Genomic DNA, 20,482 nt, shown 5'->3' with positions numbered 1-20,482 from the left:
AAAAAAAAAAAAAAAAAAAATTCAGTGCTTGTGAAGGGTGTAGTGTCAAGAGCAGTCTGTCTAAAACCCTATTGTAAACAAAAGAACGTATATGGGATGGCTCCCTGGGAGTTCTCCCAACATGCTTCAGTTCTAGCACTTATGAACTTGTCACAGGGGGAATTTAATACAATCTTTGCTTAGCTGATCCATAGCCTGTCTATGAAGAAACAAGCTAATTGTAGGGGGGTGCCCCGTGGTGTGAATGCTGTAATAATTGCCTTGTGGATAGCTGTGTTGCTTCAGCAAGAAAGTCCCAGGTAATTTTATAACATTAAAAATAAATAAATAAGCTACTTTTTCCCTCAGCAGGCAAATTACCTAGAAGTTAAAACATGTATATCCAGAAAGTTGCTTAGACTTCAGAGAAATATTCATTTAACAAAGGTAGTGACAGGACTTAATGCTTCCCAACAACCAGGAAAATATTCAAGGGAAATTGTAAAGAGCAGTTAATTCCAGTGGTTTTACCAAAACTGCTGGTGCTGTCTGTTTGAAATAAGCTTTCATAAATACTGGAATGGCTTCTTAATTTACAGCATAGTGTCGCGTTGAATTGCAACAACTTGAGGCACAACTTGCGTCACAATTTGAAATGGACTGCAGAAATGTTGGGATTCTGTGAAAGTGCTAAAACATAATACATTTTCCAAAGATAGCATGGTACTGGATGTGTGACATGAAGTGAATGCCTTATTCATGGGATTGTATAACCAGAAAAAGACTGAGAAAATCATTAAGTAAACTAATCCTGTAAGTGAAATAAATTCTGAATTGCCCAGTGAGGGGTAGGTGGGTTGGGTTTTTTTGTTGCATATTTTTTTATGATGCTTTGCTTTAATCTGGGGTTCTTTTTTATGAGTCTGTCTGATCAGCAAGCTGCAGTAAAGTTTCATTTTAAGAGGAATTACTTGAAAATATAAAGGTAATAGAATATAATTCTAGACAAAATAGAAATCAAGTGACAGCTTTTAAAGTAATACTATGCTAGTTGAAGATTTTTTTTTTGTATTTCTCTTCCTTTTTTCCTTGTCATTTGCTGTTTTTAAATGGTTTAAACTTTGAAAGAATCTGTAATCAGTACTTCAAAATGGTTTTCCACTTCTAAACGTTCAAGGATAGCTGCATTAAACAACTCTTCTAAGCTATGTTGCCTTTGTCTTTGCCTTTTGCAGAAACGTAGTGATGCTGTCAGGCACTTGTGTATTAAATACTCTAAAAAAATATTTTGAAATAGTAAGGCTGCAACATACAGCCTTTCTGCCACCACAATTTTTATGGCAGCACAAAATGTGAGCAAATAGATTTCTTTGTCTTAGCCCTTTGTGAGCATAACAATTCCTAGCCACAGTTTGTACTACTTCTTTGTGTCCATCATCTGTTCACTTACGGCAGGAGAGAGTAGGCAGCTGTGCCCTGGTAAGTGCTCCCAGAGCTTCCAGGATATGATCCTGGGACCCCAGGGACCCCTCTTCAGGACAATTTCTAAGGTCTGCATCTGCAGCAGGATTCCCAGGGCACATGCTTCTCTCTGCCATGTCCTAGGTTGGGGCATGGCACTCGTAACTATTGTCTTGGCATTGGGTCTCAGGAGTGGCAGGGGCCCAATGCTGAAGGACAACAGCCCCAGCAACATCTTTAGATGCTAGTGAAGCAGATCTGCTCCAAACAGGCATCCTATGTGAAGATGCAGGAAGATCAGAGAAAGTGTGGGTCCTTTTACTGAATGGGGGAGGCAACCTAGAGACCTGTTAAGGATAAGGCTGAAGTGCTGAATGCCTTTTTTTTACCTCAGCCTTTGCAAGCAAGGTCAGCTACCAAGCTACTGCATCTGGCAGCAGAGTGGAGGTGAGGAGCCAACAATGGTAAAAGAATAGGTTTAGAGACTGTTTAGAAAAGCTAGATGTATACAAGTCCAGGGTGCAGAGGGAGTTGGCTGATGTGATTTGCAGAGCTGTCAGCCGTTAACTTTGAAAACCCGTGGCGATTGGGAGAAGTCATGGATGATCAGAAAAGGACAAATATATAGTGGCCATCTTTAAGAAAGGGAAGGAGGAAGACCCAAAGAACTACAGATTCATCAGCTTCACATCAGTCCTTGGAAAAATCATGGAGCAGATCCTGGATGAATCCACTTCTAAGGAACAGTCAGCATGGGTTCACCAAGGACAAGTCATCCCTGACCAACCTGATTACCTTCTATGACAAGATGACTGGCTTTGTGGTTGCACAGAGAGCAGTGGACTTTATATACTTTGCCTTTAGCAAGGCTTTGGATATGGTCTCCTACAACATTTTCACAAACAAGCTAAGAAAGCATGGGTTGGACAGAAGGACTGTAAGGAGGATAGAAAACTAGCTGGCTTATCAGGCTCAGAGGGTAGTAATCAGTGGCCGAAGTCTAGTTGGCAGCTGGTATTGAATGGAGTGCCCCGGGGTCAGTCCTGGGGCTAGTGCTGTTCACTATTTTCATGAACAATCTGGAAGATGGGATAGAGTGTACCCTCAGCAAGCCTGCAGATAACACCAAAGTGGGGGGGGAGTAGTAGATATATTGGAGGATAGGACTCAGAGAGACCTCCAACAAGTTGGAAGATTGGACCAAAGGAAATCTCATGAGGTTCAACAAGGGCAAGTGCAAAGCCCTGCACTTAAGATGGAACAGTCCCATGTGCCAGTACAGGCTGTGGACTTGCTGACCAAGCAGCAGCTCTGCAGAGAAGGACCTGGGGATTACAGTAGTCAATAAGCTGAATGTGAGCCAACAGTGTGCTCTGTTTCCAAAGAAGAGCTGAATTAGTAGAAATGTTGCCAGAAGATTGAAGAAAGTGATTATTCCCCTCTTTTTGGTACTGGTGAGGTTGCATCTTGAGTACTGTGTCCAGTTTTGGACCCCCCATTACAGAAAGGATGTGAATAAATGGGAGAAAGTCTAGTGGACAGCAGCAAAAATGGTTAGGGGCCTCATGACTTGTTTAGTCTGGAGAAGAGAAGACTGAGGCAGGATTTAATAGCAGCCTGCAACTATCCGAAGGGTTACTCTAAAGAGGATGGAGCCCCCTGCTAGCAAGGGCTGCTTAAATTTGGCTCAGGGTGCTGTGGTTCTGGGTGCACATGTAACTGCGGTGCCTGGGAGCTATTAGCTGTGCATGAACTGTGCCAGAATTTGGCCAATAAATATCACGCGTAGATATGCCCAGGGAAAACTTTTACTAGGAGGAAAGTAAAGCGCTGAAACAGGCTACCTATTTTTTATCCATTCCAACTTTTGAGTACCTTGTCCTCCATTCCAGCATCTTTTTTACATTATGGAATATTATACTTGTAAAAGAAACTTTCGGTTATAAGCGGTTGAAACTGCTAAATAAACTAACAGGCTAATTGAGAAAAGGCAGCCAAGCAAGCTATGGCTGGCAGCCAAGTTGAAGCTATGCGGTAACCAAAGAATTTACAAGATGGCTAGGAGCTTTTCAGAAGGGAGAAAGAGAGAAGAGTGAAGAACATGGATAGAGGCCCTAACAATAGCTGATCCTGAAAAACAGCTCCTTCATCTTTTGAGGAAGGAAAACACTTAATAACATATGTGACTAATGCAGTTTGGGCCTTTATTTTGAATTTATTTAGTAATTAACATTTCTGTGTTGTGATTAGGATCATGGACCAAAGTTAAGTCCTTGTCTGTATATTTAGGTACCTTTTAAAAATCTGGCCTTGTTGCCTTTTGACATTGCACATTTGTTCTTTTATTTTCATCAGGGACATGTGGCTCTCTACAACAGTACCAAGATTGGAGTGTTGTTGTAGCTGTGATGGCCCAACAACAACAACATCTCAAAAAATACACCTTTGCTTCTCACATTTTGGTACAGGTAAAATAGCCAGCCTGAGGGTGCCAGGCTGGTACTAATAAACTTGGCTGTACCTTGCTCTGCTACATTTGAGTAGTTGGAGAATGCTTTACTGTTAACTGATTTGACAATCATAAGCCATACCACAAGACTTGGATTAAAATATAGCCATGTTTATAGAAGTGATTGAGCAACTTTATAGAGTGATCAGGGTTTGGTATGCTCGTAGACTGACAATGAGGTTTGTTGTTGTTTTTTGACTTAAGACTATTTAGTGGCTTGCCTGAATAAGTAATTGAAAATGTCTATTCCTGTAGCTGTTAATTGTGTAACTTTTTCTTTCTTTGAAATGTATTGACTGAAGGAACTTTTAAACTGTAGTCTCAGATATGTATTTGGAGCCAAAAGGCTCTTACTGAAGGGTCCCATACTGAAAATGAAAAGCAGTGATGTGCTTTCTGTGTCTCTGTTTATAGACATGCTTTTTGTTTGGGGGGACTGGGCAGTTTTGCAGTCCCAGGCAGAGCCGTCCCTAGGGGTTGTGGTTGGGTGGCACGCTGGCCAAAAATACTGCTGACCCTGCAATAAAGGTCAGCATTTTGGTAAGCTGCAGAGAACCTTACATTTGAAGATGAGCAATTTTGTGTTGTAGGTGGGGGAAAAAAGGAGGCATTGGCAGAACAGAAATATAGAACAAGTGTAGGCTGAAGTGCTAAGCTGGAAAACCTGTCTTCCAAGCATTTCTGTAGATAGATAAAAGTGAAGCAAGATTTATTTCACAGGAAGGAAGTGTATTAGTAATAGAAGTGTGGAATAGGGCCTGGGTTGAGTACAAATTGTATGAACAGAGTGTAAAAGCGAGATCTTAAAGATGATAGGAAAGAAGAAATGCCAAGCTTTAGGTTGGCCCTTTTTATGGTGGTGGTTCAGTGGAAAGACTGAATTGAAGAGTACTCACTTAAGTGACAGGTGGAGAGGGAGGTAGCAGGACTGTTTTTGGAGGAAATGTAAGAAAGTTTTGATTACATTTACTTTTAGTGGAATATTGAACTTTCAAGAGTAGACATCTAAAAGATGAGCTCAATTGTGTGTAGAGGGAAGGAGGCAAGATTGGAGTTGAAGAGCAACTTGTGAGTCTCCAGCATAGTGATAAAAGATGAACTCATTTTGGCAAATGAGATTGCCATGTGGAGTGAGAAAAGGGAAGGGGGCATTGGAACCAAAGAAGAACAAGACATTGAAGCTAATTTTTAGTCTGGTGTGCCAGAGGCAGTCAAGAGGGCAAATAGGGAAACATTGAGTGCTAGTTAGGAAGCTCTTTGACTCAAGTCATTTCAGTGGCATGTCCAACTAGAAGCAGGAGAGGAGAGGCTCTTTTCTGGTTGGAGTTGAAGGAAGAAAGGCCTGGTGCCACCCAGTGCCTTATTTTTGGTTGGAACATGCCTAACCACTATGACATGGGCTATTTAGGTCAAATTCCCTCATTTCCTGGTAATGTTAAGCAAACAGACTCAACTGAGCCAGGACACCTGTTGCCCTTTACTCCTGGGCAACCAGTGACTCTAAACGTTTTTTTTTTTTTTAAACAAAACATTATTTATTCATTTTTCCCAAATATGGTAATAGGTAGCACACAAAACAAATGATTAAACTAAGAATCTATATACTTCTCCTCTTCTAAACCTTATGCCTGTCTATGTGGAGAAGTTGGTATGGACCAATTTGCAGTAGACAAGCTACTCTGAACTAATGTCCCATGTGAGCACTCCTGGTGCGTAGAGTGCTTCTTTACACAGTCTTGCTGAGTAGTGTGTTCTAAGAGTATCCTCAGTGTAATTTAGATAAGTTATTTTCACAGAGTGGGAAAGGGCTGAGGATTTGCTTAATGTAGTCACTTGGTACAGACTAATTTTGTTGTTTTTAAGAGGTAGTTTCAGATGTCTCCTTAGTTGACCTTATGAATTAAATATATAAATAGTACTTCAGATCTTTGTCACTGGCAGTGACCCTTGTGTTATATGAAACCATGGCCTGTGAATTGGGGGGGCGGGGGCAGTTATCTCAAACCCAAGCTTGGGGGAAGGAGCAAAAGTTGACAGGTTTTTTTTTTTTCTTTTTTAAGAGACCTTCAATTATAAAGAGTAAAATAATTGCAAGCAGTATGTGGGGTAAAAAGCCAAAGTATATCTTCTAGAAACTTTATATTTAAAAAATGATTCATTCAATTCAGAATTCCTCTAGTTGCTGTTTCTAAAATGAGAGGTGGAAGCTCCCCACTGCTAGGATGCTACCAGGCCCCCAAATTTCTCTTATGGGTTCTGTATATAATAGATGTGCTGTTACTATTTATAAAACATGCTGATGCACACGCCTCCCTAGACCTTGCATTACCATTACACAACAAAACCAGTCGTTCCTTATCGTTTCTCTTTCCAGTGCTCACTTGCCAAACACCTGCTTAGATCATATTTCATTACCTTTTAGAAAAACTAAGCTACTGTACACTTACTTCTCAAGTCCTTGTGATAAACTAGGGGTGTTTATACATGTGCTCCAGGAGTGGGCTGGAGGGAGGGGCATTTTCATTAGAGTGGCTCTGAGAGCCTCTATCTAAAGCACCCGGAGCATCGCATGTATCAGTGTCCCCACACTGAAAATGGAGGGCGCTTTAACTGAAGGTCATTCAGCAAACTTTAGTTAAAGTGCCCCTGCCAACATTTTTCAGCACAGGGATGCTGATGCTCGTGATGCCACGTCTGCTGGAGCATGGTAATTGCCACACTCCAGCAGACTCAATAGAGTCTGCTCCAACACACTGTAATTACAGTGCGTTGGAGCAGCTTTGCTGCACGTGTACAGGTGCCCTCGATGTTTTTATCTAGAAATCATGCATGTCTGTGATTTGTTGATGACGCATGGAAATTTAGCAGTTTTGTTCTAATCTGACAGGGGTCACAACATGAATGCTTCTGCTATGGCCGTGTACATTTACTGCTACTTCATGAAGCGAGGACACAAACCAAACTGCAGCTATCATAAATAGGTGAATTACTGTATGTTAGAAGGATCTTTGACAGGAGTCTTAGCATATTTACAAAGTCTAGTGATTCAGTTTTTGCATGTAAGTGCTACCAGGTTGCAAGTAATTTGTTTGCTTACCTGCTAGTTTTCTATACAGGTTTTCCTCGCTTTATGCAGGTTCTGTATGTGCAAATTTGCTCTTATGTGATCACCCTTTTTATACCAAAAATGTTATGTGAGATGATAAATTCACTCTTATGCGACTGGTGTGGTGGAAGCCTGCACTCAGCTGCTTTGTGCGGTGCATTGTGTGGGTGATGTGCCAACATATAGAGTGTCCTGTATGTTGGATGTCCTGGATCTATGCTCCTTACTTGTTGTTGTCTGCAACATGTTTCTGTCGTTGCCATTCCCATTATGATAGTTCCCTGTGCTTGTGTGTACTGTCTGCTGTTGGTGAGTACCAAAATTGTCTTGCAAAAGTGGTAGAAATGGGTCTGGGGGTCAGGACAGTCAAGGTCTTGGAATGTATCCCTATTTGTTACACTGTAAAGTGGGTTCCCTTTATGCAACTTACAGTTATGCGCTGTTTTCCAGGAATGCATGTATGGCATAAAGCAAAGGGAAACCTGTGTGTACAGTTTAACTTCATAAATCCAGATGCCAGAAATTCAGAATTTTCAAAAATCCGGTGCTTCCCCCTGCCCTCCCAGACATGGAGGGGGAAGCTTGCATGTCGCGGCTGGTGCCACTGCCATTAACCACCCCGTGCCGCTGCTCTACGTGCAGCCTCTTCCGCCCTCTCTCCTGCTGCACCGGTTTAAAAAGTATGGCACTTTCAAATTTTCTGCAAGTGCTTGGTCCTCAGCATGCTGGATTTATGAGGTTACGCTGTGTGTATGTGTGTAGACAAAGAAAACTAGTAGGTAAATAAATAAACGTGTGTGATGCATTTGAATTCAGTAGGACTTTGCTCAAGAAAAGCTTGAAGTCTTTTAGAACTGAACATTACTGAGAGCTGGCTAGCAGTACAAAATCACCAACTTGTACTAAAGGCAGCTCTCGGTAAAGTTCAGTTCTAAAAGACTTCAAGCTCTTCTTAGGCAAACTCCTGTTGAATTCAAATCGCTAACAACTTGGCACTGAGGGCTAGAGAACAGTGCTCTAAACAAACAGAAACCGGTTTCTACCAATGCCATTGAACTGAAGGGCAAAAAGCAAACCTACAGCAGCAAAAACGAATTCAGTATTTGCAAGCTTGCTTGTCAAAGCCATGTTGAATACAGTAACAGAAGTGTCCTTCTCATAATGGTAGAACAAGTTAATGTTAATTATCCAGGGCATCTTCCTGCTAAAAACAAAATTGTTTTCTAAACTAAATATAAGAGCACTGCATCCAGTCTAGCTTTAAATGCTAATAAATTATAGAGGCTAAGAACTTCCTGCTCATATTCAGCCTGAAATTAACTTATTCATTCAATTGCATAAACATAACCATTTGGTAACTCCCAAATTAATTCCTCCTTTCTTCCAGGCTGTTTTTAAATCCAGTTTGGTTTATATAACTTGTTCATTTCCTTTGTGCCTTCAAAGTCTGTCAGCCTAGCTTTTGGTGCATCCTCTGTCCCAGAAAGAAGGGAAGTGATGAATGGTTAAGGAAAAGCTCAGCAGACAGCCTTTGTTTATCATCCTCAGCTCTCAAATTGCTTAGTTGTTATGTGAGGGTTTTCCAAGAGATTCTTTAGGTGAGTAAAGACTGATGAAAATGTTATCTGTTTCTGTTCAAGAATGTAATAATTTTTTTAAGTAGTGGTGCTAGGATTGGAGAACCAATAATTCATTAGCAGATGGCATAAAGAGTATAGTAAGGTTATCTCAGGAGGAGCACTCCCTATCTATTTGACTAATGCCTTATGAAAACTAGTGCACTGAATAATACAAAGGGCAAATTTGAAGAGATGCAAGACAGAACTTATTTGATGGCTAAGTCATGACCTTTATCTCCCCCCAGAGGACATTTTAAAATGGCAGTCAAGGTGCCTGCATGTATTGGTTTTGACCTCTTCTTTTTTGGTAATGTTGCCATACTTTAATGCTTTATAAATTAAGCTGGGCTTGGAGACAGTGGATCTCAACCAATGCAGTATGAAACAGTATTTAATCATGTTATTTCTTTGCAATGTGTGTTCTCTTCTTTTTGCTTTGCCTGAAAATTCAGTTCTTAGTTTTCTTACACTTTTATTCTGCTTATTGTGGTGATCCCTGTTGATTTGTAATTCTGCTTCATATGTGCCACATTCATTGCAGTTGCCTGAATTTGGCTAGGAAGGTAAACTAACTTGTACTCTTATCTCTTAGCTTGCTATGAATTGTCTGTGATGAAGGATACTTTGTGCCCCACAACTTGTCTACATCTCCCTTAACTCTAGAGTTGGTCCAATAAAAGATACTGCAAAAAAAGAACCCTGCTGTTACATATTTCCTGGACCATCATGGCTTTAGCAAATACTCCACCCTGCAATTGCAGCAAAGAGGGACTGAGCAGGTAGCATAGCTGAGCCTGTCCCCATTAAGGGAACTCTCAGAGACTCTGAGTCAATTATACTACTTGAGCTAAGATAGGGGTGTCAAACGCACCTCGGGCCCCTGGTTAGATCTAGACTGTAGTTCTTTACAGGCTGGATCCAGCCGGGGGGAAGCAGGTTGGTATGCAGTTGGGGTTCTGGGGCTGACAGCGAATCCATGGAGGTGGATCTGGGGTTGATGGTGGCAAGCTGAGCTCACTGCCAACAGCTAGGGCCAAAGGGGCCCTGAATTCCATGGCAGGCCACAGCCCCCAACTTCTGGTAGCCCAGTGGGCAAGTTAGAAAGGCTTTGTAGGTCAGATGTAGCCTGTGGGGTCATATGTTTTGACCCCCTTGAGCCCAAGTTCTTTGTAACATGTGCTGCCATGTAAACCAATAGAGAGAGTCTGACTTGACTAATTACACTTACGGGTTAAATGAAAACACTTGTATTTCTTTCTCTGTATATTGAAATAGTAGCCATATCACTCAGAAATATGATGGAAAAAATATGCCTCGTGGAACCTAAGCTATACTTGGGAGGGTTCGGTTCCATAAATTCTAACTTTATGTGAATGGGCTTGCTCATATTATTGGGATAATGTCTTAAGAGTTGGGTCCCAGTCGGAGGTGGTAAGGCATTAGCGTTGAGCTCCATTTTATTAATTTTTCAATCTCTCATTTTGTCGAATTGAAACATTTGCCTACTTAATTTTTTTTCTGTATGCAATTATTTTTAAAAGGCAGAATCTTGGTATGATTCTTGCTTTTCAAACAGCATACCCTATTGAATTCTAGTTCAACGTGAGCCCCCTTTGTGTACGCATTTAAAGCATTACATTTTGGAAACAATATGCCCCACGGTAGAGAACTGATGCTTGTTTAAAATTGCTTTTACTTGTTTGCGGGGGCAGCAGAGATCTGAACTATTCATGGGGATGTGTTCAAAAGGCACAGTGTATCACCATAAATGTGCAGAAAAATAAAGCTTTTCAACAAATGGTTTCTTTGCATGTAAATCTCAGTAAAGCTGACCTACTTGAACCTGAACTGTTGCCTTGGGGAATTTCACAAGTGCTGCTGAGCTTAAAATTGTTGAAACCTGAGTAATGAAGAAGGCTATGTGGTTAGGTGGGAGGAGCAGATTCAGCACAGTCACTGAGATGCCGGCTACAACCAAGTGCAGTTGTCAACAAGCTGCAGAGAACCTTGATGCAAACGTGCGACTATAATCCGATGTGCAGGGAAGAGGATATTTGGCAGGGTTAAATTGGTTTTCCCTCTGTAGATTAGCACAGCTTGCAGTATGAGCCACAGCCACAGTCTTGTGGCTCAGATGTCTCTCTTGTGAATCAAACACTGGTGGTGTCTGAAGGCAAGTATACCTCTAAAAGCTTGTTGCTTTCATAGGAGAGAGACTTAGCAGCTGTTTGCTAAAGTAAATGTAAAATTCAGGCTGTTTAGAAAGTTTTAATGCAATTATCTGCTTAGGAGTTTGCCTTTTAATTGTGTTGGATATATGCAGAGTCCAAGTATACTACCAGTTTTCTAAATCTATAGCTATTATTTTTGTTACTGCTATTTTGTGTGTGTGTGTATGCGTGCACGTGCCAGGTGTGTAATATGAGATTTGTTTACAGATTTGCTTGTTGAGGCGTGTCAGTGTATAGCACTAGAAATGTCAGTCCATATTACTGTCTCGCACTTGATAGTTGTCTGGTTAAGAAGCTTGCCTCCCTTTCTCAGCTTTTGTAGAATTAATTCATTTAAGATTGTGTCTGTCCAGCTGTCTTTCAAGGAGGAAAGAAAATGTTCCCTGTTCTTTCTTCTTTCCTCCTTTTCTCCCTCCCCCCTTCCCCTCCCAACAAAAACACTTTTTTTTCCCTCCTCCTTTTGAAAACTGCCTCCAAAGGAAAAAACTCCTTAAATAGGTTACTGGTACAATAGTAACATTACTTGATTGCATAATAGCCCTGTGTCTTGAATCAGCTTTTATAATTTTTTTTGCACAGTGTTTAGTTTTGTTTAAAAGTTCTGTTTTGTTCTGGAGAGTTAAATGCATGGTATTTAGTTTAGACCTTTAATTTGGTGTGCCCACTAATACGTCTATCCCCAGCAGGTTTTTTCTCCTTTTGTTTAGCCCATGTATTTTGAGGTTTTTCTGTTTAAAAAAATCCTATTAAAACCACAACCTTTGCAAGCTGTTTGTGCTGGGAAGTGTTTAGACCTTTTGTTTGCCTCTCCTCTCTGCATTCAGATTTAGTTCTGAATGGTACATATGAAGCAATATCATAAAAGAATGTCTTAAGCTTTGTGATATGATAGATTTATCAACTGGCTTTAAATTTGCTACCAAAGAAGCCTTGCTTTATCTGCAAGCAAATATGGATCATCCATCATATTCTGCAAAATGTTTGCAGGAGATATGCAGCCTTCATTTGAAGAGAATAGGTCAAAAGATTACTTTGGAAAAAAGTGTGTTATATACACTTGAGACAATAGGGCCTTTTGTCTGTTGGCTTTACTCAATTACCATTTTTGAATTGCATGGTGTTATACTACCTTACATTTTTTACCTAGACGATGCAGATGGTTGCATTTATTAAGTAAATTTTAAAATTTATCTTTAAAAGAATTTGAACTATTCAAGTCAGGGAGCACTTGTGCTTGGAATATGGTCAGGATTTAGAATTGGTTACTGCACAGTTCACATTGATTAGTCTGCTGCCTGTAGTTTGCTGGTAGCTACATGTTTGGTTGTTTTTGTTTGTGCATGCCTTTTAAAAGTATGTAGTTTTTTTGCTGCTTGTTCCCATCAATTTTCTATAGCTCATAGCAAAATGTTCTTTGTGGATACAAGAGAATAAAGTTCTGAGACTAGGAGCAAAAATTGCACCCACATTCTCACCCTCTCGTTTTTATAAACCTGATTGATGCTTTGGTCCATAAGACCTGATCTTAGAAGAGTAGATTCTGTTCAAAATATCTTCCTTTCGATTTCTAAATGTACCGGTAAACTCTTGTGGGTTTCTCTCTACACTTATCAAATTTGTATTTGAAAAAGTAGTGGGCATTATGTAGTTTGTAGGCCACTTAACACGGCTTTGCAGATCACCAGGGATCTCTAGGTCACAGTTTGGGAGTCCCTGCTTTAAATCATGTGCTGCTTGTATTAAGAGCACAGAAATCCTGGCCTGGATATCAATAGTCATGGAATGAAGTGGGATGCTGACTGCACAACATGTACAGTGTCAGTACAGACTGTCCCTTGTTTGTCCTCCAGAGCACAACAGCACTGCAGTGTTATAGCAGTAGCTCTTTAAAAAGGAAAAAAAAATCCTCTCCTCAGATGCGCTGGCCAGAAGTGAAGGAACATGGAAAGCTTACTTGTATTTATTTATACAAGTAACTTAGTCAGTTTCTAGTTCTCCACTTCTTTTGAAACTGGAGAACTACTAGTCAAACCCACTCAGCAAAATTAGATTGACTGCTAAGTACCTCTCCACTAAAATTAGAGTAGATCCTAAAAACTGCATTTTAATTCAAGCATTAAAGATGGAAATGTGGACTTCCCAAAGTTTGCCTGTATAAAGATAAACCTGTATAAAGATAAAGAGAAACCTAGTTGAGTGTAGTATCAGACCTAACTGATTTAGGTCAAACTCGTTTAAGAAACTTCTGTCCCAGACCCCTTCTTGGTTCAGGTTAAATCACGCTCCCCCCCCCCCCCCCCCAGGCATGCTTTCCAGCTCTGGATTGGGCTGTGCTGTCTGCTCCAGAGAACAGGGATGACCAACCCCAGATCTGGAGCAGTGAGGGCTGGCTGACAAAGGTGGGGGCAAGCCTGGCTGGTGATGCAGTCCAGTCTCCAGGGGGATTGGGGGGGGAGGGGGCTGCCCTACCCTACCCTACCCCCAGGCAAACCGTGGGTGGGGTCTGGGGTCAGGGAGGGGGGTTAAACACCCCTTCTGCTCAAAATTACCACTGGCTATGACTGGACTACAAATCCCCAAGGCACCTGGAAGCAGGAAGAAGTAGTGATGAGCAACCCTGCAGAGTCCTGCTGCCGTGAGTCTGGACTGCAAATCCCAGAGACCCTAGGGGCAGCAGGAAGAAGTAAACACACAGCCAGAGTTGTGCTCTAGCACCCCACAGCAGGCATGTGGCTGCATTTCCTGAATCAAAGGTAGATGTCCGTTCACTTATGTTTCAATTTAATCTGTGCATTTTAGACTAACCTGCAAAGACTGGATCAGTTTGGCCTCAGGCTTTTTGACTGTCTGTACCTAGCCCAGGTGCTGAAATGCACAAAGTGAGTACATATATAGAGATTGCCTAACACTGAAACTAGAGGTGCACAGATACATTGGTCCCATGTCAGATTGGCACCGATTTTACAAGGAAAGTTGACTGTATCGGCAGTCACCTTTTTTTGGCTAATGTGGCCGGTTTTGTTTTTTTTTAATGCCACAGACTTTTAAAAGCCCCGTGCATGTGCGCAGCTGCAGAGCAGTGTGCAGGCAGCCAGGAGTGCAGCCCAGCAGCATGGAGAGCAGGGGCAGGGGCTACAGGAAATTATTTTGGGGTGGCTGCAGTCCTGTTCCCTACTGTAGCCCATCCCCTCCACCTGGAAAAGCCTGGAGCCACCCTGGCCTTAGCCTGCCTTCAACCTGCACAAATCTGGGGGCACACCCCATATGCCCTCCTAGGGTGGGTGCATGCAGTGGCAGGAGCTGTCCCCTCCCTGTGCCTCCTAGATGAGCTGCTCATGGCTCCATTCCGCATCCTGCCCTGGCTGCACAGCCCCTGCCTTAGCCCCAGCCCCATTCTCTCCTCCTGTGTGGGGGCCTTGGTCCAGCCCTCCAATCCGCTTCCCTGCCCCTGCCCCTTCCCCCACAATGGACTTATCAGCTGGACTGTGCTGTCTGTGCTGCCGGGCTGCATATCTGAGTCGGATCGGTATCAGCCGATTTATGGCTTGTTTAAAAATTGGCTTGTTAAAAAAATTCTCTATTGGTACACCCTTAACTAAAACGTATTAAATTGATTTTGTCCATTGTGGGCCTTAGATTCCTTTATAAAACAAGAAAAAAAGTGTGTATGCTTCAGATGGCAATGTTCCATCCTTTCTAAGAGAAATGGGGCCAAATAATTTGACAATAAGCCACCTCCAAGTAAACTCAAATGCACAAGAATTGATTTGGAGTCCTTTTTAATTTTAAGATGGACTAAACTGAGGGGCTAAGTACAGACCATCAAAAAGCCCAAGACTGAATTGATTCAGTCTTTGCAGGTTAATCTAAGGTGCAGAGTTTGAAGTGATAAGCAAATAAACATGCATTTATCTTTGATTCAAGAAATACAGCCACATGCCTTTAGTGGCTCAAGTCAGAAGCTGGGGGACACCAGAGCATTCTTGCCTGCTAGCCACTCAGTCTTTTCCCACCTTCCTGCTGCAGCAGAACAGGCATGGCCGGGCCCCAACCTGTGCTCTGCTTGTGGTGGGGACTGGACAGGGGGAGGAGGGAACAGCAGGAGTCAGGGAAGGTAATAGCATAGTTCTTTTTCTTAAAAACTATAGATTTGAAAATTATAAATAGTCTGGGAGGTGTGTTCACTTAGCCTTCCTGCTCCCCCCAAGGTCTCTGGGATTTCTGGTCCAGCAGCACAGTAGCAGGACTCTTAGGGCTGCTTGTCGCTTCCTCTTCCAGAGGCACATGGAAGCAGGGACTTATAGTCTACAGTTGCAACCAGCACTAATTAAGCTGGCAGGGCAGGGCAGGGCAGCTCTATACTCTGGGCAAGGTGAGTTTAACCCCCATCCTTCTCCCCCCTCCCAGGCCCCAGCCAGGGGTGGGGGGAGGGGGAGCAGTGAGCCAGCCCTTACTGCTCCAGCTAGTGAGTAGAGGGGTGAGCCAGCTCTGTTCTCTGGAGCAGACAGCCCAGCCCAGCCCAGGGCTGAAAGCCATGCTGGGGTGCTGTGGGACTGTGATTGAACTTGAACCAGGAAGGGGTTTGGCACAGAAGCTTCATAAACCAGTCTGACCCAAAGCATAGATTTCATACACATTAGGGGCTGGAGGGGACCTCGTGAGATCAAGTCCAGCCCCCCACCAGAGGCAAGAAGTCTGCAGAGTTTGGATAATCACAGCAAGATAAACATCCAAATGCCTCTGTTCCATTCAGACTGTAAACAAGTTTTTCCTTATACTGAGTCTGAATTGGCCTTCTAGAAGTTTGTGGCTGTTAGACTGAGTTATCCCTTGGGGAGCCCTCGTGAGCAACTATTTTCCCAGGTCATGATGCACCCTCTTTATATACTTATAGGCAGCCACCAAGTCCCTCCTGAGCCTTCTCTTCCCAGGCTGAAGAGTCCCATGTCCCTGAGCCTCTCGTAAGGCTGCTCTTTTGGCCTTTGATCATATGGCTGGCTCTCTTCTGGACTCTTTCAAGCTTATCCACATTCCTCCTGAAATGGGGGGTGGGGGGGCAGAAATTGGACACAGTACTCCAGCTGTGGCCTCAATAAGGTAGAGTTAAACAGGAGGATGACATCCCCAGTTTTGCTCGAGATGCGTGCCAGAGTTTGGTGCTGGCCACGGCATCACATTGGGGCTCTTGTTCATTTTATGGTCAGTCAAGACCCCCCAAGTACCTTTTGGTCGCAGTGCTAGCAAGTGTAGCACCACCAAGCCTATAAGTATGATCAGTGAAGTCTACATTCAACCAGGCTTATCTTAAACCAGTTTCAGCCATTTTGAAACTGGTTTATGTACACTGAACTTCTATCCTGTTACAGGTTTAGACTAGTTTCTGATCACTTACACTGGTTTATATGCAACTTCTGTCCCTAGCCAAGATGTAGGAATGAAATAGGAAATTATCCCTCAATGTTTTAACTAGTGTTGTTTTTTAGCATTTTATGGAATGTTTAGGCGTGGGTCTTTCTCTCCCCCCTTCCATTTTGTTTTTTTGTATAATTTTATTTGTGTTCTGCTTTCAGCTATAGTAAACGTGGGCTAGGTGTCATAGTAAAAGCCAATTGGAGGTATGAGGTGTCTATTTTACTTTGTGAATACCAAATGTTGGGGAACAGGACCTTTTTTTTTCCCCTCCAATACTCAGACGTATTGAACAGTAGCTTCTCAAAGAAAGTGATGTGGAGCAACTCTGTGGATTCTGTTATGACCCTTTTTTTGGGTGCAAATATAAGCCTGTCTGGGGAAAACTTTATGACTTCAGGGAATCCAGTTGCTTTAGTTTCTGTTACTCCTAGACTGAGAGGCACTAGTAATCCATTTATACTTGCCTGTCTACTCTAGAGGACTAGGTTGATGGCTCAGGTGGCTCTTTCCAGTTCCGTGTTCCTATACTTTTATCCAGAAATTTTGTGTAGCAAAGCTAATAAATTGACAACCTGGATTTAGAATGAAGGAATAAATGTCCTTGGACCCTTAAGTAGATTTGACCCTATACCTTTTTCCTGGACTAAAAAAGAAGAGGTTGGTTGAAGAGAAAATTAGCTTCCCCTGACAGTATAAGGAGCAGATCTGGAGCAGGTAGCTCATCTGTGGTGAGAGAGAAAGAGAAAGTGCTTAGATTAGAAGAGGGTGTATCCTCTTAATTTTCAGATGGTATTTCTTTACCTTCTGCTAGGACAGATTACCTTGGCTATCAAGTGCAGCTTGTGGACACAGTAGAGCAACTGCAGAAGTTGTGGGCTGGAGCAAATGGCATATTCATCTTTTCTTTCCTTTTGTCCTCCTTTTTTTCCCCATTTAATTTGTTTTTAAGAACTTCAGTCTTTTCTCAAAATACATAGTTTTATTTCTGCTCATAACTGTGAGTAGGAGAGAATTGGTTGTGCTTGATTCACTAAAGAGATTCTCTCCCCATAGATTTAGAGGGTTTTGCTTTCTGAGTAACCTGTAAAAATGGAGCCATGGTATGTAAGCACATAGCTTAAGATTCTAATATTATGCTAAATTATTATTTATAATTACATCAGCAATCTTTCTTGAGAAAGTGGAAGCCCATAACAAAATTGCAGGCACAATTAAGTTTAAAAAAAAAAAAATTAACCTAGCTTTAAAAACAGCCATTTTCTATTGTAGAAATGGAAATGGAACTTTACATCTACATGTAATACTTACACACGATGTACTGTGACATAAAATTGATTGTAGGTTTCCTCTATTGTACCTATTTACAAGAATTGGGGGATATATTGATAACACTCCCTGACAGAACACAGTCCTCAATTTTCAGACTGAGGAACTAGGTATGTGGAACTGAAGCCTTTTTAAAATGCAAATTCCTGGAGGAAAGTACTGTACCTCACAGGGTGTGCATGCATTATTAAACTGCCACCTGCTGTCTAGTTTTCTTCTCCCCCACCCCCCAAACAAAAAAAACCCTATTGACATGCATGCTAGTTGAACATATGCTTTTTTTACATTAGGCTTTATAAGTACAGACAAAATTAAAATGATAGGTAGACAGAAGCACTGTATAACTTCGTTTTCACTGAACCCAGGCATTGCAGGTGCTGCAGACAAGTGCTTTGTTTGCTTAGTTGAAAAGGCATCTTCAAGAAGATGGAATGATATCAAAAGCATGGTAGCAAGGCAAGCTTACTGTTATGTAATTCATTGTAGAATGAATGTAACTGAACTACAGTGATCCAAATCATTTATCTTTCTTTGAAATTACTAGAAAAATAGTATGTGCCATACCTTTTTCAAAAAAAGAATAATAGCTAATAAATTGGTGAAGTATGATTGGCCAGAAATAAAACCAAGAGGAAGCAGAAACAAGTGTGATGAGACAGGTTCACTGATTATTACCATGCACTAAACAGTGGGAAACATCATTCATTAACTCTTTCTTGTTTCCTCCCCGTTCTGTGTAATTGGGTTTTGCTGCTAGATTTAGAAACATCAGCATTTAGGAATGGTCTGGAATGCTTAGTGCTAGTGTTACTCAGTTACTCCAGGTGTTGCAGCTGTGGTTGTTTCTGCATGAGGCATGAGGTTCAGGAATTTCAAGTCCCAACCTTTTTTTTTTTAATACCCTTCTTGCCTTGTCATGCCTTAAAAATCAACGGGCCATCAGAGGGCGGCATGCATTTTTAGAAGCCTTAGCGTGATAAGGAAAAGCAGAAAACTACAAAAAACTTTTAAGACGAAACGTTTTTCCATTTTGTGTCTCTCTATCTCATTTTGCTGTGCTATAATTTTATAGCTGGAAAAATTCAGCTGCCTTCTGTATTTGTGGGCCAGTACGACTTTCAGGCACGTAGGACCTTATGAGATTGGAGTGCTTTAGTGTTAGCCAGAGACTGTATTTTGTTATTCATTTTGATCTGAGAATTTCCAGTGAAGGAGGAAATGTCTATCCTGTGAGGAAAGAACCAAGTTGGCTTAACGCTTTGTTTTCAGGAGGGCAGGGGATGACATAGCAGGGGCAGTGGGGGGTGTTTCTTATATTTTCTGGTGCATAAGCCGGATTTCACCAGGGGTTTTATTTGAAGTGCAGCATAGTAGGAAAGAAGAGCATGCCTAGCAGAAAAGAAAACAAGTAAGAGAGGTTTAAGTGCTAATTGTCAGAGGGAAGCAAGAGTTGACTACACAAAATGCATAAACAGGTTTAGGGAAGCGTATTTGGTGATTTACCTGCTATAAATCAGAATTAGTAAAAGTTGAATTCGTCAGAGTCCTACAAGGTTAGGTCAGAATTTAATTTGAAATAAGTCAGTTCTACCTTCATTAAAAACTTAGGGTTCATTACCTAGCTGTCCCATTAAATAATGTGTTCCTTAAGTCAACATCCTGGTTTGTTTGTTTTTTCTGGCATGTATTTTACCTTGGTCAGAAATGGAAATGTGGATGCCTGTGTTGCTTTTCTTCTTGAAAGCAATTAAAACTGCTTTGCATCCAAGATAAAGTAGTGGTGAGGCTTTGTTGTTAACAGTCATCATTGTTGGTAAATGGTGTATAGACTAGAGCCTAAAATAGAGGTAAAATATTGGCATCCATCTCAGATTTGTCATGATGGTGTATTCTTCTGCCACCGAGGCCTCAAATAGGAATTGCACAATAGATTGTGAAGGGGGGAGGGGGTTCTGCATGGTATACATTTGGGGCTCAAGAAATAAGCAGGTGGAGGAATTTATAAAATAGATCCAATCTGAGGTCTTAAATAATGACAGGTGCTTCATGCTCAGAGATGCTTCATGCTCTGTAATGAACAGAAGGTGACTGGAGACTTGATGTCACTTCAGTGTGTGCGCTGGTGGGGAGTGGGAGTAAAGCCATTCCACTTCCAGTTTCCTAATATAATCACTGCTGGTAGCATAACCTCTTGCAGTTTATTGCTCTTTTGACAACCTCTGGTATCTTAATTTTACTGTGTACATGTGTCCTTCACTTGTCTCATGTCCCTTTTGGGACCTTACCAGTCAGAATGAGCCAAAAGGCTGTTACTGCAACGTTCTTGTTCCAACCAGCTAATGTTAACCAGCCTGCTGAGCGAGTGTAATCCTTACACAGACATCTGACTCATGAAGGAAGAAGGTCCGCTGCGACGTAGGTTTTCTTCATGCGCTGGAATTTCATCCACTGTGTTTCCTCTGCGAACTGATGGCCGAAAACTTGTCCGGAATGCTTCGTTTGGAGGATACAATGAACTTTCTCCTACTTTACCAGGTTTGTGTTTTGTCTTGCTTTTTTTGCTCTGGGGCTTAACAAAAATTACTTCACCGAAACTCAACCGTTTTGAAAAACAGGCTGATGTGCTGATGGTACCAAAACTGCAAAGGAATATTGTAGATTCTGACTGGGTAGTGAAGAATTGCTAGAAAAATTTTTTTGGAAACTTTCTTTTGAAAGGAAATTGAGTGTCTGAAAGGAATGTTGTGCATACTGGACAGTGAACATTGGTGGTTGGTCTTGACTGGCTGACTCTCTCCTTTAAACCAGTCATTTGTAATGGTGGAGGGAAAAATGCAGT

General features: G+C 41.8%; 1 protein-coding gene across 6 annotated transcripts in view; it reads left to right on the top strand.

Annotated features, from left to right (window-relative positions):
* OSBPL8 (oxysterol binding protein like 8) overlaps nt 1–20,482 on the top strand; it is a 100,561-nt gene that overhangs the window by 23,590 nt on the left and 56,489 nt on the right. Inside the window, exons 1-2 of one of the 6 annotated variants that reach the window (XM_019514759.1) lie at nt 10,726–10,847; nt 19,980–20,178. The exons of 3 other annotated variants lie outside the window; for them this stretch is intronic. In XM_019514759.1, coding sequence (XP_019370304.1) covers nt 20,034–20,178 — 145 coding nt within the window. In that variant the 5' untranslated portion in view covers nt 10,726–10,847; nt 19,980–20,033. Of the gene's footprint in view, nt 1–10,725; nt 10,848–19,979; nt 20,179–20,482 lie in introns of those variants that run through there. 2 more of the 6 variants (XM_019514761.1, XM_019514760.1) reach the window with 2 other exon arrangements.

This window comes from Gavialis gangeticus, unplaced genomic scaffold (genome assembly GCF_001723915.1).
Source record: "Gavialis gangeticus isolate Ggan-Ray unplaced genomic scaffold, GavGan_comp1, whole genome shotgun sequence".
NCBI classification, from domain to species: domain Eukaryota; kingdom Metazoa; phylum Chordata; order Crocodylia; family Gavialidae; genus Gavialis; species Gavialis gangeticus.
Note: the sequence above shows the minus strand (reverse complement) of the source record. Positions and strands in the feature narration are given on the sequence as shown.